At 40.5% G+C, this 24,019-nt stretch overlaps 1 protein-coding gene across 10 annotated transcripts in view; it reads left to right on the top strand.

The window, feature by feature from the left end:
- The window catches only part of TTLL5 (tubulin tyrosine ligase like 5), a 287,219-nt gene that overhangs the window by 197,234 nt on the left and 65,966 nt on the right, over positions 1-24,019 (top strand). For all 10 annotated transcript variants that reach the window (XM_049611362.1, XM_049611361.1, XM_049611359.1 and 7 more), the window contains one exon: positions 21,107-21,324. In XM_049611362.1, the coding sequence (XP_049467319.1) occupies positions 21,107-21,324 (218 nt within the window). The remainder of the gene's footprint in view (positions 1-21,106; positions 21,325-24,019) is intronic.

Here is a 24,019-nt window from a genome sequence, read left to right as displayed (position 1 = left end):
GTGTTAGTATGGCCCAAATTACAGGGAAAGACCATCTGGAGTTAAGTTTCTCTTGATCATTTCAGGGCCAGCTTTAGAATCCGTTACTGTGTTCTACATGTTGTGTTGGGCTATCTCAGCACTGATTCCATGAGCTTCTCTTTTATTTGGCTGTGTGAAGAAATATATCAGTTTGATCTCTTGTTATTTGCTCTTATAAAAATGTGGTACATAGTGTGCGTTAGTTTGTGCAAAATTAATATTCATTTAAAGACAAAAGCACCATTTCCCAAAGTTTTTCCCCCCCTCTAAATAAAACAATCATCATGATGCTCTCTATCTTAATCTTTTTTTTAATTTTGTTTTTCAGTTTTTAAAATTTACATCCAAATTAGTTAGCATGTAGTGCAACAAAGATTTCAGGAGTAGATTCCTTAGTGCCCCTTCCCCATTTAGCCCATCCCTCCTCCCACAACCCCTCCTGTAACCCTCAGTTTGTTCTCCATATTTATGAGTCTCTTCTGTTTTGTCCCCCTCCCTGTTTTTGTATTATTTTTGTTTCCCTTCCCTTATGCTCATCTGTTTTGTCTCTTAAAGTCCTCATATGAGTGAAGCCATATGATTTTTGTCTTTCTTTGACTGACTAATTTCGCTTAGCATAATACCCTCCAGTTCCATCCATGTAGTAGCAAATGGCAAGATTTCATTCTTTTTGATTGCCGAGTAGTACTCCATTGTATATACGTATACTACATTTTTCTTTATCCATTCGTCCATCGATGGACATTTGGGCTCTTTCCATACTTTGGCCATTGTTGATAGTGCTGCTATAAACATGGGGGTGCATGTGTCCCTTCGAAACAGCACACCTGTATCCCTTGGATAAATGCCTACTAGTGCCATTGCTGGGTCGTAAGGTAGTTCTATTTTTAGTTTTTTGAGGAACCTCCATACTGTTTTCCAGAGTAGCTGCACCAGCTTGCATTCCCACCAACAATGCAAAAGAGATCCTCTTTCTCCGCATCCTCACCAACATCTGTTGTTGCCTGAGTTGTTAATTTTAGCCATTCTGACAGGTGTGATGTGGTATCTCATTATGGTTTTGATTTGCATTTCCCTGATGATGAGTGATGTTGAGCATTTTTTTCATGTGTCGGGTGGCCATCTGGATGTCTTCTTTGGAGAAGTGTCTATTCATGTCTTTTGCCCGTTTCTTCACTGGATTATTTGTTTTTTGGGTGTTGAGTTTGGTAAGTTCTTTATAGATTTTGGATACTAACCCTTTATCTGATCTGTCATTTGCAAATATCTTCTCCCATTCCATCAGTTGCCTTTTAGTTTTGCTGATTGTTTCCTTCGCTGTGCAGAAGCTTTTTATTTTGATGAGGTCCCAGTAGTTCATTTTTGCTTTAGTTTCCCTTGTCTCTGGAGATGTGTTGAGTTAAGAAGTTGCTGTGGCCAAGATCAAAGAGGTTTTTGCCTGCTTTCTCCTTGAGGATTTTGATGGCTTCCTGTCTTACATTTAGGTCTTTCATCCGTTTTGAGTTTATTTTTGTGTATGGTGCAAGAAAGTGGTCCAGGTTCATTCTTCTGCATGTCGCTGTCCAGTTTTCCCAGCACCACTTGCTGAAGAGACTGTGTTTATTCTATTGGATATTCTTTCCTGCTTTGTCAAAGATTAGTTGGCCATACGTTTGTGAGTCCATTTCTGGGTTCTCTATTCTGTTTCATTGATCTGAGTGTCTGTTCTTGTGCCAGTACCATACTGTCTTGATGATGACAGCTTTGTAGTATAGCTTGAAGTCTGGGATTGTGATGCCTCCTGCTTTGGTTTTCTTTTTCAGATTGTTTTGGCCATTTGGGGTCTTTTCTGGTTCCATACAAATTTTAGGATTATTTTTTCTAGCTCTGTGAAGAATGCTGGTGTTACTTTGATAGGGATGGCATTGAATATGTAGACTGCTTTGGGTAGTATCAACATTTTAACAATATTTGTTCTTCCTATCCAGGAGCATGGAATCTTTTTCCATTTTTTTGTGTCTTCTTCAATTTGTTTCATAAGCTTTCTATAGTTTTCATGTATAGATTTTTCACCTCTTTGGTTAGATTTATTCCTAGGTATTTTATGGTTTTTTGTGCAACTGTAAATGGGATCGATTCCTTGATTTCTCTTTCTGTCGCTTCATTGTTAGTGTATAGAAATGCAACCGATTTCTGTGCGTTGATTTTATATCCTATAACTGCCGAATTCATAAATCAATTCTGGCAGTTTTTTGGTGGAATCTTTTGGGTTTTCCATATAGAGTATCATGTCATCTGCGAAGAGTGAAAATTTGACCTCCTCCTGACCGATTTGGATGCCTTTTATTTCTTTGTGTTGCCTGATTGCAGAGGCTAAGACTTCCAATACTATGTTGAATAACAGTGGCAAGAGTGGACATCCCTGTCTTGTTCCTGACTTTAGGGGGAAAAGCTCTTAGTTTTTCCCCATTGAGGATGATATTAGCATTGGGTGGTTCATATATGGCTTTTATGATCTCGAGGTACGCTCCTTCTATCCCTACTTTCCTGAGGGTTTTTATCAAGAAAGGATGCTCTATTTTGTCAAATGCTTCTCTGCATCTGTTGAGAGGATCATATGGTTCTTGTCCTTTCTTTTATTGATGTGATGAATCACATTAATTATTTTGCAGATATTGAACCAGCCCTGCATCCCAGGTATAAATCCCACTTGGTCGTGGTGAATAATTTTTTTAATGTATTGTTGGATCTGGTTGGCTAATATCTTGTTGAGGATTTTTGCATCCATGTTCATCAGGGAAATTGGTCTATAGTTCTCCTTTTTAGTGGGGTCTCTGTTTGGTTTTGGAATCAAGGTAAAGCTGGCTTCATAGAAAGAGTTTGGAAGTTTTCCTTCCATTTCTATTTTTTGGAACAGTTTCAAGAGAATAGGTGTTAACTCTTCCTTAAATGTTTGGTAGAATTCCCCTGGAAAGCCATCTGGCCCTGGACTCTTGTTTTTTGGCAGATTTTGATTACTAATTTGATTTCCTTACTGGTTATGGGTCTGTTCAAATTTTCTATTTCTTCCTATTTCAGTTTTGGTAGTGTATATGTTTCTAGGAATTTGTCCATTTCTTCCAGATTACCCATTTTATTGGCATATAATTGCTCATAATATTCTCTTATTGTTTTTATTTCTATTGTGTTGGTTGTGATCTCTCCTCTTTCATCTTTGATTTTATTTATCTGGGCCCTTTCTTTTTTCTTCTTGATCAAACTGGCTAGTGGTTTATCAATTTTGTTAATTCTTTCAAAGAACCAGCTTCTGGTTTCATTGATCTGTTCTACTGTTTTTTTGTTTCGATAGGATTAATTTCTGCTCTAATCTTTATTATTTCCTGTCTTCTGCTGGTTTTGGGTTTTATTTGCTGTTCTTCTATCTCCTTAAGGCGTAAGGTTAGAGAGTGTTTCTGAGATCTTTCTTCCTTCTTTAGGAAGGCCTGGATTGCTATATACTTTCCTCTTATGACTGCCTTTGCTGCGTCCCAGAGGTTTTGGGTTGTGGTGTTATCATTTTCATTGACTTCCATATACTTTTTAATTTCTTCTTTAACTGCGTGGTTAGCCCATTCATTCTTTTTTTTTTTTTTCCTGGAGTTTAAACTTTATTAAATGAGTATAGAGGACACTCAATATTACATTAGTTTCAGATGTACAACATAGTGATTCAATAAGTTTATACATTATGCTGTGCTGATCACAAATGAATCTACCATCTATCACTGTATAATGCATCATGATTTCATTCACTGTATTCCTTAACTGTACCTTTTATTCCTGTGACTTACTCATTCCATAACCGGAAGCCTGTATCTCTCACACCCCTTCACCTATTTTGCCCTGACGCCCCATCCTCCTTCTCTCTGGCAATCATCAGTTTGTTCCGTGTTTATAGGTCTGGTTCTGCTTTCTGTTTATTCATTTGTTTTTCTTAGATTCCACATATGAATGAAGTCATATGATATTTCTCTTTCTATGACTTATTTCACTTAGCATAATATCTTCCAGGTCCATCAATGTTGTCACAAATGGCATGATCTCATCCTTTTTTATGGCTGCATAATACTCCACTGTATATATGTACATGTGTGTGTACCACAGCTTCCTTATCCATTCATCTATTGATGGACACTTTTAGGTTGCTTCCATATCATTATTGTTGTAAATAATGCTGCAATAAATATAAGGATACATATATCTTTTCGACTTAGTGTTTAGTTTTCTTTGAATTATTGGATCATATGGTATTTCTACTTTGAATTTTTTGAGGGACTTCCATACTGTTTTCCATAGTGGCCACACCAGTTTGCATTCCCAAGCCCATTCATTCTTTCGTAGGATATTCTTCAGTCTCCAAGTATTTGTTACCTTTCCGATTTTTTTCTTGTGGTTGATTTCAAGTTTCTTAGCGTTGTGAGGTATCTTAATCTTTTTAACTATCATCCAGGTCCAGACATTTTATTATTTTGATTTCATTCATCACTTGCTCATCTTTTTCTATGCCCATGTACTCTATGTATTATATTAACTCAATGTAATTGAGAAATTGTAACTCTAAGCACTTGGGAAGTAGTTCTGTAGGTCTGTTTTTCTAGAGGAAAACCCAGTCTTCTTACCTGGAAAGCGTGGAGTGTAGCATCTCATTTTGATCACCGTGTTGCCCTCCGTCATGTAGAAATTCCCTCCTTTAGAAAGTCTTTGGGATAGACAGTTTGCATTTTCACAATTGTAGATAGAAATGTGTATCTTAGATTTTTTTTTAAATCTATGTACATTTCTTAAAACTCTTAAACATCTGAACTCCCCATCATTCAGATACTTGAGAATGCCAGCTTAATCAGATGCTGGAGAGGGGAGGCATCGAAAATAGCTTTATTTCTCTTATGGGAGTATAATCAATGAGCTAACAAATATAGACACTCGGTCCCTTTTGATGCTTCCATGCCTTGACATGGTGATAATGTTTAAAAAGGGAGAGGAGGGGGGGATTGTAGGGCATTGAAGTTTGAAGGGATGAGAGACAGTTTTTACTGATTTTCACTTTTAGAAACTGCTTCATTTAATAGCCCTTCTCATTCTTTTGATTAGCTTCCAACAACTCACATTCCTTTGAAAATTCAGAGTACTGCTATTTTTGTGTGGATTTTTTTTTCCAGTGAGGATTACACTGGTTTAGTTTCACTGAACTATGAAGTATATGGAAAAACATGTTTTTTAGAATCTGTCAGAATATCTGTCTTAGGGAGGAGTCAGAACTCCCAAGAAGGGAGTTATCTTGTGTCTCCTGGAGAGGGAACAGAAAATCATTCATCATAATTTTATATATGTTTATAACATCATTTATTTCTTCCCCCTGTTCTTCTAATCCATAGTTGATTTAGGGAAAAATGAGTCAGGATGAAGTTCTGGGACTGTGGGGAGATCTCAAGAAACTAAGTTCTTAGCTTAAAGAGTTTTTAACTAAGAAGATAGCAAATAAGATATTAAATGTTCTCACATGAAGGATATTTAGTAATTTAGAGTACGTCATTTCAGAGGACATGAAGAACACTCCACAGAAGAAGCAAAGCCCTTCTAGATTTTAAGCCTCTTCTTGTAGCCCAGCTTATGGCTGTGTGAGGCTTGACCATTATAATTATCACCACATTGTTGATGGAAACATGGTTTGCATTCTCAGTATGTGCTGTGTTTCTATCCTTGGGTTAACCTATTAGATGGTTTCTTTGACGAACTCCTTATGCTTTGAATTCATTTTTCTAAAGTGTACGTAGCCACTGACATAACTAACAATTTGATTAATTGCCTATTTGAGAGTAGTGGGTAGAATTGAAATCTAATTTGCTTAGCACGTTCACAAAAGATACCTGTCTATGGAACAGGCCGTTAAAGGAGGCTTTACATTGGATTGCACTCTGTCGTACCGATTTGCACTGATTATGTGCGTGGTCTGTGCCTCTCATAGTGATTCCCTAAAAACGTTTTGGTTAAGATCATGCAACCTTTCTTGCATTACATGCAGAGGAGGTTCTCCATCCTTTTCTGCACTTAGGTGGCCAGCTTATTGAAGGTATTGATTTCAAGAAGGCAAACTCTGATTCAGGGTATGTTTGGAAATGACATCTCTAACATTCATGCCGAGGAAGCTTTGATCTTCATCTCTGTCTATCACCGCACTCATGAACTGAGAAATTGTCATGCACTGAATCCACCTCAACAAAAACCTGGTCCTGTAACCTGGATGTGGAAGAGGAAGTCACCTGGAGCCACTGGCAGGGTTTCCAGGGACTGAGGTGCAAGGAAGTAGGTGTGATCCGGTCCATTTGATAGAGACCGTGATAAACAAAGTAAGACAAAATGGAAAACATGCACTTTTACACACTGATGAGTAAAACCAGCAGTTGTAAAAAAGAAACCATTCTGGGGCGCCCGGGTGGCTCAGGCATTAAGCGTCTGATTCTTGATTTCAGCTCAGGTCATGATCTCATGGTTTTGTGAGTTTGAGCCCCATATTGGGCTCTGCACTGACAGCACGGAACCTTCTTGAGATCCTCCCTCTCTCTCTTCCCCTCCCCTGCTCACGCTTTCTCTGCCTTTCTCAAAAATAATAAGGAAAAAAGTTAAGGCAAATAAAAATTTAAACAGAAAAAAGAAATCATTCTAAGTCGGAGCAGGGGTCAACAAACTTTTTCTGTAAATGGCCAGATAGTAAATACTTCAGGCTCTGTAGGCCAGCATCTGCATGGCCACTCCTCCACTTTGCCAGGGTAGAATGAAAACAGCCATAGACAACATTTAAGTGAATGAGTGTGGTTGTTTTCCAATGAAACTTTATTTATAAAAACGAGGGGCAGGCAGGACTTGTCTTATAAGCCGTAGTTTGTAGACCCCCAGTTTTGAGCAGTGGGACCACCTGGAGGGCCTGTTTTTAAAACACTGATCGCTAACCCCACCCCATTTCTGAGTCAGTAAATTTGGAAATGGGGCTCAGTTATTTCCATTTCTAACAGGTCCCCCTGGTGATGCCTGGGGGGACCACGCATTGAGAGCCATTGAGCTACAGGGAAAGAGATGGGAAATGTCTCCTTCCCAGTTATTTGTTTTCTGTCCTTTGGCAGGGGGATGGAATATGTTAAGACTTGGTGTTGCCCTTATAAAATTTCAGGCAATTATTGTTTTATAGGAACTTTGTTTCCATCTTTTTCGCTCCATCTGCCAGTCTCCTCATAAATACGTTTTCCAAACTTGAAAGCCTTCTTGCGCATTTTTCTTATCAGGGTACATTCTGCTCAGCAGTCTCTGCTCCCAGGATTCACATTTTATGGGGGACGAGAGATAAGTAATGGGACAGATTCCTCCCTCTTTGTTTTTCCTCATAATAGCCAATACTCAGTCAGCACTTCCTGCGGCCCAAGCACTATTCCAGGTGCTTTACGTATATGGATTCATTTAACGTGCACTTCAGGGTGGTTGGAGAAGTGACGGAATCCTGGGAGTCTCGGGATGGCCACATGAGTCTGTTACGTGCTGATCTGGGCCCCACTATGTCTTCTCTCTAGTCTGCCCTCGTTGCTTCCCACCTCCTCCTCATTCTGGCTTCCTGCCTCTGAAGGAGAAGGATAAAAAACTTTTCTTTCAGCTGAGTCGGGGGACTTTCTGGGGCAGCAGCGACTGCTGGTGACATCAGCATGAGTAGCCCTCGGTGCTGGGGGCTGTGAGGAGGGCCGCACCGGCTGTGAGGCCCAACTGGCCTGATTCTAATTGCCGACATTGAGCTGATGTTATTCTTGGCCCAGGACAGAGCGATTACTCAGTAGTTTCTGTTAAAGTGATCCTTTGTTAAACTTCTGCTCCCAGCCCCCTTCTCCTTCCCTCCCACTCTCTTCTCTGCCTCATCCAGACTGAAAAAAGCCCAAAAAGCAGAAAACTTAAGGACATTTTGATGGCCAAGGTAGAATTGCTGAAACTTCTTTGAACGACAGAGGGACGAAAGGGGGGATTTTAAATACATCTGGATTTTTTGCTGGTTCCGTTCTTGTTCCAAAGCCCTTCCATTTTTAGTAGACTTGATTTTGAACATAGTGAGGTAACTCAAGGTACGAGAAAATGGTGCGTCCTGAATTCCTGTCACCCTTCCCCTCCATCTGTCCTTGGCTTCCCCCTTCCCCCCACAACTTGTTATAGGAACAGTAGCTTCCGCCGGCCCCTACTGCATCTAGGGGAGTCTGGCAAGACAGAGTCTGGTGGGAAGGGGTGGGCAGCTCTGGGGGCATACCGAGGGGTCTTTCAGTATGCTAGTAACACCTTGGGTGCCGTGTGTCATGAGCCCTTTGCTGACGGTATATGTGTGCATGCATCACCTCACAGGTGTGGAAAGGATTCCCATAGAAGCCCAGCCAAGTCTTGTTACACTGCTCCTAAAAGTCCATGGCATGTGTCTAGAAAAATTCTGCTCTCCCCTGCAGGAATGAATAGTGTTTCTCCATTACCTTCAGCTGCTGTGTGTTTGTTTTGTGGGGGAGGGGAAAGAAAGAGAAATTCAGCAGGCACCCGGGCTTTTCCAGGAAGCCAGCAATAACACCCTCGCTCCTCAGCATGGCACGAAGAGAGCAGGCAAACAGGCTGACTGTGCAGGGGGAGTCTTTCCACGTCCTTCTAACAGTATCCAGGAGGAGGGGTGGACTAGGGGTATTTAGGGGGAAGAATGTGTGCACGTGTGCTTAGGCTTCTGGAGCATGTTGGCCTGTATGGCATAATCTACTGTTTTGTTTTTGGGGGGTTTTGGTTCCATTTTGTTTATCCTTCTGACTTTTATCAGGAACTCATACAACACTTAGTTTCTAGATGATGATGATGATGTAGATGATGATGATGATTGGTTGATTGGTTTTCCTAGAACCATTTGATTTAGTAGATGTTGCCAAGCCAAACTCTTTTCTTCTTGTCTAATAAAAATACGTTGAAAATATGTGAAACGATACATGTAAAACTACATTTAACTGTTTTGGAAATAGATCCTCTGAACGGACTTTAGAGTCAGATAATCTTCAGTTTAAATCTTGGTTCTGTCCTTTGGGGTGTCTGGGTGGCTCAGACAAGTCAGTCAAGCTTCCGAGTCTCGATTTCAGCTCAGGTCATGATCTCACAGTTCATGGGATTGAGCCCTACACCAGGCTCAGTGCTGACAGCGTGGAGCCAGCTTGGGATTCTCTCTCTCCCTCTCTCTCCCTCTGCCCCTCCCCTGCACTCGCTTTCTCTTTCTCTCTCTCTCAAAATAAATAACTTAACATAATCTTGGTTCTGTCTAGCCTATGACTGGGACAGGTTATTCAAACTTCTTTGGACCTCGGTTTGTTTATCTCTAATATGGAGATGATACTATATAGACGTGGGTTATCATGAGGATTGTATTTCTCAGGATGTTATCATGTGCCAAGCACTGAACCAGGAGTTATATTTGTATTATTGCATTGAATCCTCACAGTTGCCCTCTTATTAGTCCTATTTTAACAGACAAAACAGAGCATCACTTATGTGACTTTCTCAGGGTCACGTAAATAATAAATGGAAGGACTGGGCTTTAACCCAGGTATGCAGGCAGGTGTAGCATCCAGCCTCTGGACCGACATGCTATATGGCACCACCCTCACAATATATTAAAGCATTCATATATTTTGTATATATTGATCTATATGTATTATTACATGAACTGTTAAGTAGCAGTGTACTTAGAACAAGTGTACTTATTGGCACCTATAAAACCGTGCTTGAAAAGTTATCTTCAGCTATTGGAACTAGTCTGCTACTGTTCACATACACTGTCATAAGAGAGGAAGGCCTGCTTTGTAAACATATTTAAACTCGGGTCTAGACATTATCTCAGTTATCTCAGATTCTTAAATGTCTTAAGAAGGTGTTCCTGGGCGGAAAACTCTTGGAAATGCCCATAATTTACCTTCTTTGTGCTTTTATTAGTTAGTAATAGGGTTAGGGACTACTGAGTTGTGCAGTATCCTGAAATATGTTCTAGAAGTTTGAAGATATGGAGCACTTGTGTGGGCTGTTATTAATAACATGGGAATTACCTCTCCAGTTATCACTTTGTCCTTTCCACCCTGTTATTGTCGCTGGTCATAGTATTTTAATTTTATTTCTATGCTGGTGTTTTTGAGAAGACTGCTGGGACACATGACAGGTGTCTACAAATGTGACTACCATAGATGATACTTTTGCATGATTAATATTACGCTTCCTTTTTCAACTCCATATAAATCTGATTCTTAGTGCATTATTATAATATAGATATCAGTTCATTAAGCTGATTCATCACTACTGGTAATAGAAGTCCCCTGATTACCACCGGGTAGTTTTCTAAGCTGTTGCTAGAGTAGTATCCCTCTGCGATCTTGGAGGGAGGGAGGTGAGGGGCAGGGAAGTGGACGCAGAGTGAGTGCCTTCTGTGTGCTCAATGTAGCATTATCTCTATCCTACTGAGGAGGGAATTCAAAGAGTTTAAGCATGTTAGACAAGGTTGCATAGCTAGCTAATTGCAGAGATAATATTCAAACCAGGTCAGAAGACTTCCAAAGCTCTTTTCCACTCTACCTCTCTCCCTCTTGAGAGAAGTGACCCTTCGTTTTCTTCTTGTTTTACACATGTATCATGAGTCAGTTAAGACATTCCAAATTTATTGTTGTTGCTGCTACTATAGACCCAAACACACAAAATCTGAAAGAAAGGCTCAACATAATGAATCAAAGTACAGAACTGTGCTTGGTTGTGAGAATGTTAAAAGGCAACTGTTCACCTACCAGCTGCTTGGAATCGGCCTTGTTTGTTGTATGACCTTAAATGTGTTTTTACTCCAGTTGCCTGGTGACCAGTTTCATTCTCCCCCCTTACTCTGTCACCTATGCTTTGTTTGTGTTTGTCTGTGGGCATATGGGGGACTCACAGCAGTAACTGTGTGAGCTGATGAAAAACCTCATTCCTAAAGATACAGAACCCCACCCATCTGAAAAGGATGCCGCTGCAGGAAGAAGCGTGGATGACAGCAAGTCCTGGGCAAGATGCACAGTAGGTCAACCATGTGAGATTCTGAGCCAAATAAAACAAACCGTACGTTTGAAGGCAGAGACAAATCAGATATTTATGAATTCTGAATTTAAAGTTGTAAGGGAACTTAGAGATTGCCTTGTCTGATTACTTCATTTTACTCATCAAATGTCAGACACAGACACATTATCAGGAGAACAAGAGCCCTGATATAGAAGAATTCCCTAAAATTGCTAGCCAATAAAAGATAAGGGACAATTGAAAATGATGCTGTGAATTATCCTTTTTTAACCAATTAAACTCTTGATCTGGGGTCATTGCTGATCATTTGAGATTATCTTTACTTATATACATACATACATACATACATACATATATACATATCTTTACTTATATACATACATACATACATATATACAAACTTATGTTAACTCTTAAAATAAGTAAGAAAAATTTGCTTGTGGACATTTTTTTTAAAGCTTTCTTTCTTAGAGTAAAGCTAGTGAAATCTGGGTCTTTCAAATGCATCTGATGAAAATTGGACACATTGCTAAGTTTGCTTTAGATTTGCTCTGGAAGGGAAATATGATTTCAGCGGATTTGCTTTAAAGGGGAGTCAGCATAGCATAAATAAGGAAGGCAGCATTGTATAATGAGCTCTGAAATCATCCTCTTCCATGGGCATGGACCCCCAGCTGACTACTTAGTAGCTGTGCCATCATGGACAAATTATGGAACCTTTTGTGCCTTGGTTTCTTCCTCTGTATATGGAGATGACGATGGGAGCTGCCTCAATGGTTTGGGAGGATTAAATGCGATAATTGCATGTAAAGTGTTTAGGACGATGTTGACCCATGGTAAAAGCTCAGTAAAAATCCATAACTTGTTTTTCATTATGGTAAAAACACATAGCACGAATTTACCCTCTTAAGAATTTTAAGTGTATAGTACAGTATTGTTGACACTGTATGAACATTGTTGTATAACAGATCAATAACACTTTTTCATCTTGGGTTGAAACTCTGTATTCATTGAACAACTCCCTGTGTTCCCCTCCCCCTGACTCCTGGCAACCACTATTCTACTTTGTGTTTCTATGAGTGTTATTACTTAGATACCTCATATAAGTGGGATCATATAGTACTCATCTTTTTCGTGACTGGCTTATTTCACTTAGCAGAATGTTCTGAAGGTTCATCCATGTTGTAGTATATTACAGGATTTCTTTCTTTTTTGAAGACTGACTGACATTCTACGACATGTATATACATTATCTTTATCCATTCATCTATTGAGGGGCATTTAGAATGCTTCCACATCTTAACTGTTGTGAATAATGCCTCAGTGAACATAGGTGTGCAGATATCTCTTCTATTATGTATTATTTTTAACCTTAAATATACACAGCGTTATAATTTCAACCTGGGGGCTTTAGTTACTCCCTGCCCCCATGCTGGAAGCAGAATTGGTTAAAATGATCTTAAGTTGTTTTAGAAGTTCAAGGCTCAGAAAATATTAATTGGCTACATGATTTTTTTTTAACTTAAATTTATTTGGACAAGGGGCGCCTGGGTGGCGCAGTCGGTTAAGCGTCCGACTTCAGCCAGGTCACGATCTCGCGGTCCGTGAGTTCGAGCCCCGCGTCAGGCTCTGGGCTGATGGCTCGGAGCCTGGAGCCTGTTTCCGATTCTGTGTCTCCCTCTCTCTCTGCCCCTCCCCCGTTCATGCTCTGTCTCTCTCTGTCCCAAAAATAAATAAAAAACGTTGAAAAAAAAAATTAAAAAAAAAAAATTTATTTGGACAATTGAAAATAAATGCATATGAATTTGTTCACAATTGCTAGAGAGAGATGTGAGAAGAATACAGAAAGGATGATTAATACCATGATAAGATGATGAAAAGAATGATACGGGGGGGGGGGGTGCCTCGGTGGCTCAGTCCATTGAGCATCTGACTTCAGTTTAGGTCATGATCTCATGGGTTGTAGGTTGGAGCCTGCTTCGAATTCTGTGTCTCCCTCTCTCTCTGTGCCTCCCCAGCTTGTGCTCTGTCTCTCAAAAATAAATAAATGTTTTAAAAAAATTTTTTAAAAGAATGAGGGGCGCTTGGATGGCTCAGCCGGCTGAGCATCTGACTTCAGCTCAGGTCATGATCTCATGGCTCATGGGTTCGAGCCCCACATCAGGCTCTGTGCTGACAGCTCAGAGCCTGGAGCCTGCTTCAGATTCTGTCTCTCCCTCTCTCTGCCCCTTCCCCACTCACACTCTGTCTCTCTCTATCTCTCAAAAATAAATAAACATTAACATTTTTTTTTAATTTTTAAAAGAGAATGATATCTGTGTAGATTTTTAGCATATTTGTCTGAAGGCATAAATATCTTCTAAAAAGAAAGAAAAAGAACAGCATTAGGATCAAATTATGAGCCACCTTTTCATGGGACACATGCTGTTTCTTCCTAGTAATCAAGGAAAGATAAGGAAATTATCATCCTCTCAAACAGACTGATAGAAATATAATTGGCACAGTCTTACCAGGGGGTAGTTTGAAAATATACATAAAAAAGATTTAAAACAGAAACAGCAGCCTTCTGAGCTAGCTATTCTACTTCAAGGAAATTATTTTAAGGAAATGATCCAGCACATGCAAAAAGATACAAATGACATGATGTTTGTCAGAGCACCGTTCTTAAATAGCAGAACAGACTGGTGACAACCTGCATAGGTGTATGTGTGTGTAGTTTCAAAACAGAAGTGTAACATTTTGGGGGGCCTACTTTTCCCCCCACTTAGATATCTCTTATGAACACAAATATAGGTTTGTATTACACTGTGTCAGTTTATAGTAGTCTACTGTTGGGTGGTTAAGTAATTATGATAAACTATCATAGAAAATATGCAGCCATTTAAAACAGTGATTGAAATCTACCCTCGTAGATATGAAGATATGCTCAAGTTAGATATTTGAATGAAAAAAAAGGTCTCCAAAACATCAGGTACCGTATAATCCTATTTTTACAAGCCCACAGAAATACGCGCGCACGCGTGTGTGTGTGTGTGTGTGTGTAAAATAACTTCATATATACACAGAAAAAAAGTATAAATGTTACCAGAGGTTATCTCTGAGAGTGGAATTTGAAATGACTTTCAAAATGTTTTCCTTTTTCTAATGAACATGTATTAAGGAAATTAACACGGGGGTAGCTGGGTAGCTTAGTCAGTTGAATGTCCAACTTTGGCGCAGGTCACAATCTCACAGTTCCTGAGTTCGAGCCCCACGTCGGGCTCTTTGCTGTCAGTGCAGAGCCCACTCAGATCCTCTGTCCGCCCCCCCCCCCCGCACCCCATCGTCCCGTGCCTTCCCTGCTTGCACGCCATCTCTCTCAAAAATAAATTAAAAAAACATTTAAGAAAAAATAAATTAATATGTTTCAAAAAAAAAAAGACAAAAACCCTTGGGCTGCCAACCTTCTGTGAGTGTGTGTGACCAGTGTTCAAATATTGCTGGGCATTGAAGGAGAAAAAAATTGAAAGCAAAGCAGAATCCACAGCCACGAGTCTAAATTTGCCATCAGAATATGAGCCTCTACCAATGTAGGACTAATGGGTTCTGTGGTTAGAGTGGAAGTGGGGGGCTGCTAGTGAGAGAAGGTTATCTGTGTGGTGTCTTAAGGCTACTTAACTGATTTAATTTCACTGGGTTTTCTAGTCATGGACCGCATCCCTGGCCTTAACCAGCTGCCTCATGGTCGGACTTCTTCGTCGTAACACACACCTCACCCAAGATCTGTTCACTTGTCTTGATTCTATTGAGACGCCAACTCAGAGACTACTGCTAGAATCTTTGGTTTTATTGGACGACAGAGAGTATATCTAAGTATCTGTTAAGGACGAGCATGGTTTCCCACATGTGCAAGTACAGTTGACTTAGAAATTGCCTGAAACACAATGGTTTTTGTCGGTTGGTGAATAAATTGTTCTGTCCAGGTAAGCAGCTGTAGACACATCCTTGAGAGTAGATCATTTGAATTAGTAAGAGCCTTCTGTCTTAATTGCTAAAGGAGACAGAGCCTCTTTATTGATTTAAGAAATGAGGAAATTCCAGAGGCTGTCCAGTACCTTTGGCCACTCAAAGCTCGATCTCAGGTACGAAGCTCGATCTCGGGTATTTGTGTCGCCAGCCTCTCTCCGTATGAACAGTAGCATCTTCTGGTTTCTGCCCCATCCCTGTGAGGGTTACATACAGCACTGCCCCCTGCCTTCTCAGCAGTACCAGATGTTGTACTCTGTTCCTCTTGCTCGGCTCCTCTTGCTTGGCCCCCGGTCTTGTCCCAGCTGACAAACACTGTGAATGGAAGACAGCCAAGAACTCCATACAATGTGAGACAAAGGCTTTTTGGAAGCTTGCTTTTGCTAAAATAGAAACAGCTACCCTCACCCTCACCTTGGCGCCCAGCTTTTTACAACATCACATGATTGCACAAATGACACAGTGTGTTCTTTGCCTTGAACAGCTCTTGACTGGTTGTGGTCAGGTGAGTGATCAGCATCTTACATGCTCAGGAAGATACACCATCCCAGTACTTGAGCTGCCAGAGAACAACATTCTAGAAGCAGTTTTGTGTACTATGTAATGGGAACTTAATCCAAGTTGGGATGAAACTCGGTGGGGAGACTAATGCATAAAAATGTTTGCTTTTATGGAACCAAAGTAAAAGGGGTACAAAAAGACACTAACCCATTGAGGTTAAGGTTAACATTTCCCAACTTTATCTCCCTTAATTAAAAGAAAAGTGAATGTAGAGAGTTATTTCACTACAAAGAGCTATCTAGCTCCACTCCATCACCAATAAGCCCAAGTAAAGACAAAAAGAAGTGTTTTACTGGGTGGAATTTAAAAAAAAAAAACCTCCCAGAATTTAATCTCTGAACAGTATTATCTTTCTAGTAAGAGAGCCCAGATCTTGCTTCCCCATAACCTTCCAAGTTGCAGTCTGTGTTCTGTCTATCAGAAATTCCTCCTTCCCACCCACGAGTACCCTTCTGTTGTGGGAGAAGGAGGGCCTTTCCAATCTTTGGCCTGGGGCCAAGCCAACCCTCAAACTGTGGTTTTCTCTGAGTCTCCTTACTGAAGCATGGCTGTTTCCCACACCCAATAAAGAAGCAAAAGTCTTGTATATGTTGACCAGGTCTTGAGTGGAGGCCAGTGCTTACACAGCTCTCACATTCCCAAGACATTGACTGATGACGGTGTAGCCCATTCCCTGGGCTGTTAACCCACAAGTGCAGAGTGCTAACATTGTATATCCAGACTCACATTTCTTAGAATTTATATGGAGAGAACTTTATCTATTCTTCTATCCATTTATGAATGAATATCAGGACAAAACAATTCACATAATCTATTGTTGATGGAGTTGTAGGACTGGAGCCAATACACGGTATGAGAGGCTGATTTCTGCCAATAGTCTAATGAATTCATTTATATATCTGCTTTTTAACATTGCCTGAGTATTTTTGTGGGTTTCTTTATCAAATTTGATTGCTTTAATCTCATTACACTTAGCCTTGGCTTTGGTGAAATACCTGGGAACTTGTCTACATTACTGACTCTTGGGAAGTTTGGACAGTACAGAATTGTGATTTCATTGTCCATTTGGTATATTAGAGTGTGATGACTAAATAGCTGAGGACCTAGAAGCTGATTTACTGTATTTGGGAAGAGTGTCTGCTTTTTTGAGATGCAGTACATTTGCATTATATTAAGGCTTAAACAAGCTGGACTTATTGGTAGATTGAGGATTATATCTCAGTTCAGGCGTCCGTTTCGCTGCATTTAGCAGACCCTCCCTTCTGCCCTATGCCACCATAGCTTAACAAATTAGAATTTTTCTTTTCCCCCATATAATCAGAAATCTAGAGTTAGGCTCTCCTGAACTCTATGGTACTGTCATGAGCCCATGCTTCTCTTGTCTTTATCCTTTACAATCCTTAGCAAGTGACTTCCACCCAAGGCCTGTCCACCTGATGCTAGCTGGATATCCATGTTCCGGATGGGAGGAAGAACAGTAAAAGGCAAAAATTGTGTCCTAACCCAGTTTGCCCCCTTTAAAGAGCTTTCCCGGAAGGTGCACATGGTTATTTCTAAGTACAGGAGAGATTGGGAAATATAGTTTTTTTTAAGTGGACACACATCATTACCCAAACAAAAATTGGGGCAGTATTATTAGGAAGAAAGAAAGAAGTATTAGTATCCAGGCAAGTGACAGTCTCCTAAGCAATAAATCCTCTTAATTTTTCTATTTTGTTATTTGAGGTAAAAACTGTTCTTATCACTAACGAACGTTGGTGTCCTGCCACAAAATTTGCCACAAAATTTGCATCTAAGGTCCTGCCACAAAATTTGCATCTAGGAAGATGAATTTATTTTTGTTTGGGATCTACAGAAAGTCTTGCTTACATTTTGTGGCTAAGTATAAGTTGATCACAGATAACACACTAGGCACTATTCAAAGTCCAGACAATGGTCCTATTACAAGATTACATCTCTGTAGAAACACAGACTTGACTATTTTTTTGCATAGGAATTTGGTTGTTACTAAAAAAAAAATAAAAATGAGTAGTAGTTACGAGTTTTCTTACTTTCATTCATGGGGTAAAATTTATTAAGCGCCTGTTATGCACAAGGCATTCTACTAGGCACTGTGCATGAAAAAAAAAATAATCAGATGTCATTCAGCCATCTGCAGTGTGCAATGTCCAGAAGGAGAGAAAAGTACACATATCAGTGGCTGTAACACAAGGTAGAATGAGCTAAATGTGATAAGACACACACAAATAAATTGTTACAAGCATTCAGAAGAGGAAAAGATTATTCCTGCCAGAGAAAATTGAGTAAATATGATCTGGGGAACCTAAACATATGTTTTCATTTTAAGCGTTTGCTTTCACAGCTAGTGAGCATCATCGTAAGACTAGAAAAGTATGTTGAAAAATGCCCAGCCAGCTGCCATTCACAGACCCTACAGAGGCAGACCTGCATGCCATCCCATCCTTCGGATCCTCAGCAAATGGAGGTGGGAGTTTGGGAAGGAATGGAGCGTTTGCCAAAGGTCTACAATGCGCCTGGTATTTGGTCTACTTCAGGAATCCTTTATTGAATGCCTGGGTGATATTGACATATGGGGGGTCTTCATTTAACCCCCAATAATCCAGCAAAGTAATTGTAATTGCCTGTGAGGAAGCTGAAGGTCAGAGAAGTTCGCTAACTTGAAAAGGTCACTGTTTATAACTGCCAGAGGCTACATTTGAGCCCAGGCACGTTTGGCTGCAAAGCCATGCTGTTCTTCACTTACCTGAGTCTCTGCCTTTCACTGATGACCAAATCTGGATTTGTAGGCATAATAAGTGTTGAACAGTGAACTCCTTCACCCCCGTCTAATGCTGAGTCCTGTACCCACCTGGTTAAAACTAGGGCGCCATTTGGATACTTTGACTAGTACCCAGAGTTAACTTTGTTACCTGCTTAAGTCTTAGGAGAACTTGACTTTTTTTTTTTTTTTTACCCTTGAATGATTAATTTTTGTAATAAATAACTACGTATGGATGGTACAAAATTCAAAAGGTTATAAATGATATGTAGTGAACAATTAGTTTCCCTCTTTCCTGGACCCCTAGCTAACCAGTTCTTCTCCATGGAGGTTCCTAGTTTTTTGTGTACCCTTTCAGAATTGTTCTATGCACATATCAACCTTCTGTGTATGTGTGTGTGTTTCTGTGTGTTTTGTGTGTCTGTGTGTATGGTTGTGTATATTCTTTTTCCTTTTTTACACAAATAGGAGCTTACTACACTCACACCGTTCTGATCTTGCTCTTTTCATTCATTTTTTGTTTGTATTTAGAAGTCCCAGCAAGACTTTTTAACAAAAGAAAAAAACCTCAGTGATCTTGAAAATATGGTTAAGTTGTCACCACAGCAACATGTATTGAATGGATTTTTTTTTCTGATGGCAGTTCCTTTACAACACGAAAAATCACGCTCAATAAGGAATATTTTTATTTCCAAGAGCCCTTTGCTAACAGTGGCTTTTCTTTCTCAGCTACTCATCCAGTGAATTTGTTTATGGACGGCTGCTATAGAGCTCTTCAGCCCTGCTTCGGATTTCTAGCCTCCTCCTCATTCTGAAAGGGGCAACTTTCACTCTTCAATCTAAGGTCGTGTGTAGGGATGTAGTAGTGAAAATAAACTGACAGTAACCCTCTCCTGCCTCCTTCCTTCCTTTTAGTTGAGTCTCTCCCACAGATATTGAGACCCTCAGATATGGAAATGGTGTTTGAAAGGAATAGATTTGTTTTTGAGTCTGTCTTGCTGTACCCTACGGTTACTTGTCCTCAGAAGGCTTGCTGGAGCAGAATCAGGGTTCCTGGGCCCTCTTGGACCATCTGAAGACCTTCCCACATGTATACACCCCCCAACGCCTCCCTCCTGGCTTGGCCCATGGGCTTGGGTCTTCCTTTGTTCCCCTTCTTCCGTTCAGAGTTGGAGGTGAGGGAAGAGCTCTTCGGGTTCCCCTTTGCATGGTTTGCAGAGATGAAGAACATCTCAGTCCGAATGGTCCATTTGAAAATGCTGTAACCCTCTACTTCTGAAATTGCTTTGTTCTTTGTTAAGCCTGCCAAACACATTTACTCTGCACAAGAGTCTCTGATCCCTCTCAGACCTGCCTAGCCCAGGACCTTTGGACATATTTCCCTGAAATGGGACATTCCAAGGCATGAGTGTAGAAGGGTTGGTTAACATTTTGCTAAAGCTACCCAATTTATATTTTTTTATATCTTAAAGCATGAAAGTCATAAAAGACAAAAATAATATTAATAAAGTCTGTCTCTAAGGTGAATGCTTCCTAAGAGCTTCTGATCTTACCCTTTTGGCCTGGCCAGAAGGAAATGACATTTCTCCACGTCTCTTTAAATGCAGTGTCTTCCGATGGAAATCAATTGCCAGAAATCTTTTTAATAAAAAAACCTTCTGTATTTTGCCAATTGTATATTTTCTCTTAATATTATTTCACATTTAAAGCTTTTGTAACGCATGCGTATTGAAAGCAGTGTTAATAGTATGGAATGATCAATAGCAAAATTTGTGGCCTCCCCCAAAGGAAACACCAATTGCTAATGAGGTAAATAAGTTATAAGCATTTTTTAAGCATCTACTTGAGAAAGTATACCTTTACATCCTAACTACAGACATATGTTGGTGTTTATGACATTTAGATGGTGATTTTTAGGTCTTCATTGATCGGTAGGCTTACCCTCTAAGCAAATACACATTTGTATTGATCTTATATTCATACAGTAACTAGCATTCAGGTAGTGATTTTACTTTGAAAGCATTTTAAAATGTAAAGTCTTATGTTAATCCTTAAGTCAATGAGGTGTTAAAGAATTCTGCAAAGAGTCCTCAAGGCCACACATGGTCTGGCTGTTCTGTTCCAGCCTCCTGTCTCCACCTCTCTGCTCAACATGCCCTTGCCACACTGGCTTCTACCCACTCCTCATATGTGCACACCTTCTAGAAGAGTTCTGAGTTCTCTGAGTGGGCTGGAATTGAGTCAAGCTTCAAGCCACTTTTGTTCCTGTGCTTTATTTCTAGACTTTGACACCCAGTAGGAGACATTCATTAAATATCTGTTGAACTTAACAGTGAAGGAAACGAAGACAGAGAGACCAGACGCTTTTCTAATTTCCACAGATGGATAATACATAGTACCCATATGCCCTGATTCCCAGCACAGTGTACTTTCAACAAGACCGTCTCAACTCTCTCCTTCCAGACCTCTCCATTCTCTGAATCTGGACCTGCACTGGCAGTATTAGAGAAATTTTTCCTAAAAAATTACTTCAACAGTTTCCCTTTTCCTTTTGTCCCACTTCAGGATTACAACCCAGTTACTCATTTATAGCAAATGGCTTATGAAGGACATCTCCAACGACCTTTCTTTTTCTCTTCCTTGTAGGCCATCTTTGGCAGCCAGACACTACCTAACTCCAATTTATGGACAATAAATAATGGTGCAGCTTGCAGAATTTCAAGTGCCACAGCTAGTGGCCAGAAGCCAGCCGCTCTGCCGCAAAAAGTGGTGCTGGCTCCAAGTTCTTCCTCCTCGCTGGTCCCCAAGCCCCCAGCCAATCACAAACAAGTCCTCAGGAAGATGACATCCCAGAAGGCCTCCAAGTAAGTTTTCCTTAATCTCCTGTTCAGTTTCTTCTGAGTCGTATCCATTCTGTGCTAAGAGTACTCTTCGTTTATGAGGCCTTCAAAATAGTTGGTACTGTACAGAAGACAAGAACACCTGATGGGGACTGAAAGTTAACTCTGGTTCTCAGCCTGGGCTGAGAGTCACCTGGGGAACTAGTGGACCATGCTGAAGTTTGGGCTGTGTACCCTGTGGGAGGGGCAGGTGCTGCTCTTAGGTTCTCCGGGGATTGTGATGAGCGCTGATGGCGGGGTTCAAGGTCACTGCCAGTGACTAAGTCTTCCAGCCTCTGGCAGGAGCTACCATCAGACAGTGCACTGGGTAACCGTGCTGAACCGTGGGTTTGGAGAAAGGAAATGCAAACTTCTTCCTGATGTGTTTTTTTCCTGGTCTTTCTAAAGAGTCAGACTTTTTCAATTTCATCTAAAATTCTGTATGCCTTCTCCCTCTCTTCCCCGCCCCCCCCCCCATACACCTGTATTCGTTGTTCACTCCTAGGGATTTGAATGGGAAGACACTGGATTGGGATTTCACCGAGGGGGTTAGGAAGGGGCAGTTTGTGGTTGAAGGCCAAGAGCACAGTGAGAAGGAAGCTGTATGGCTCTTCAGCCTGGAAAGAGTAGAAGTGAGCCCTCAAGGGTGTAGCTCCGGAGCCAGACTGCCTGTACTCACACCCTCATGCACTAACTGTTTACTAACTGAAGACCTTTGGTCGGTTGCAAGTTACTTAATCAGTTAACCTCAGTCTCCTCATTTGTGAAGCAGAGATAATAAAGAGGATCTGCTTCACAGAATGTTGATAAATACTAGCAGAGTTAATACATGTAATACTTTGCATGTAGAACATCTAGAGCAAGACTAGCACACAGAGGAACTCAGTGAACCTTAATTACCATCATAAACATTCTAGAATCATGCTCTCTTCCTCGGGTTCAGGAAGCCCTCAGGTAGGAGAATCAGCGAGCCAGATGTGCATGTTGAATTTGCCAGTATGCGCCTTGTTTGTGGATCCTCTGAGTATTGCCAGTACCCTGAGCTGGCCCGTGGTGGCCCACTGGGGCCGGCTCGTCTGCTGGTAGGGAGGGGGCCTTGTCAGCAGGCAGCAGGACCATTTGCCGCCCTGAACTCAGTGCTGGCAGGAGAACTCTTCAGCCTTTTGAGATGAAATTGCGGCTCTATGGACAAACTTTGTTGCATTTTTGTGGTTTCTTCTCTCTGACAGGCAGGAGTGTGGGAAAACCGGAAACAGCTCAGCACCAAAAATGCACAGAAGGGGGGAAAAAAGCAAGATTTCTTCAGAATTTAAGAAATATAATCCAAGTATCAAAAGGCATGCTGTAAGGCGTTGTTCCAGGAAATAGTTTCCAATTTGCCTTTAAAATTCTAGCACAAGTCTCTGAAGCTAAGTAAGTTAGTACTAATGGAGACCTTGACGTTCCTTCACTTAACGTGTATAATGTACAGTGTCGTGGGGAGCCCCACTGTCTTTAATAGTCTTCTGACTTTTAGGAAAAGGAATGGCATTGTTCTTATTTGACCTGACCCAATGAAAAGTTCCCTCTAAGAAGTATTCACCTAAAGGTTTTTTTTTCTTTAACTAACCTTTTTATTTTATAATAATTTTAGATTTACAGAAAAATTGTAAAGACAGAACACACAAAGATAGAAACACCCCATTTTCCCCATTGTTAACATCATTTATTGCCATGGTGCATTTGAAGAAGGTACCATCCTGAGAAACTGTCATTGATACGTTATTAAGAACTAAACTCCATACTTTATTTGGATTGATGAAGTTATTATTATTTTTTTTTAACATTTATTCATTTTTGAGAGTCAGAGAGATACCTAGCGCGAGCAGTAGAGGAGCAGAGAGAGAGAGAGAGAAGGGGGCACAGAATCTGAAGCAGGCTCCAGGCTCTGAGCTGTCAGCACAGAGCCCGACGTGAGGCTCAACCCATGAACTGTGAGATCATGACCTGAGCCAAAGTCGGACGCTTGACCGACTGAGCCACCCAGGTGCCCCTTGATGAAGTTATATTTAATCTAGAGAAACCTTTCACAGATCCTTGAGTATCAGTCGATATATTCTTATGTTCTAAAGTAATTCATGTTCCTAGCCAGCCTAGCAAGTTACTTAACATTTATGTGACTTCGTTTCCTATTTAAAATGGGAGTAATAATAGTACTTGCCTCATGGGGTTATCAAGAGGAACAAATGAATTAATGTCAAGCACAAATATCATGCCTGGTACATAATGTATGCTAAATAAGTGTTAGGTGTTATACTGTTATCATTTAGGTTAATACTGGGATGTCATTTCAGGAAATTTTCATATAACTTTTTACTTTCGTCTTGCAAGATATGTTGCTTCATTTGCTAGGAGCTCGTTTTGGCCTTTATTCTGGCTCCGTTCAGATTAATCAGGAACCATCAGTTATGAGTGGTGATACTGAGTCACACTCGGGAATGCCATAGTTGCCCCAAGAGACACAACTAATGAGAAGTTGTAATGAGCTTTTGACTGCGCCAAGCCCTGTGTTTTGGGGTTGAACTTCAAACTTCTCCTAGCACAGAAGTTGGCATTGGACAAATATAGAAGCAATTTCCAAGAGCATCAAAGTTTCCACATCCTAGAGGGTTGAGTTTAGAGAACAATAGAACATAAAAGA

Source organism: Panthera uncia, assembly GCF_023721935.1.
Source record: "Panthera uncia isolate 11264 chromosome B3 unlocalized genomic scaffold, Puncia_PCG_1.0 HiC_scaffold_1, whole genome shotgun sequence".
In the NCBI taxonomy this organism is placed as follows: domain Eukaryota; kingdom Metazoa; phylum Chordata; class Mammalia; order Carnivora; family Felidae; genus Panthera; species Panthera uncia.
This window is presented reverse-complemented; position numbering and strand designations above follow the sequence as displayed.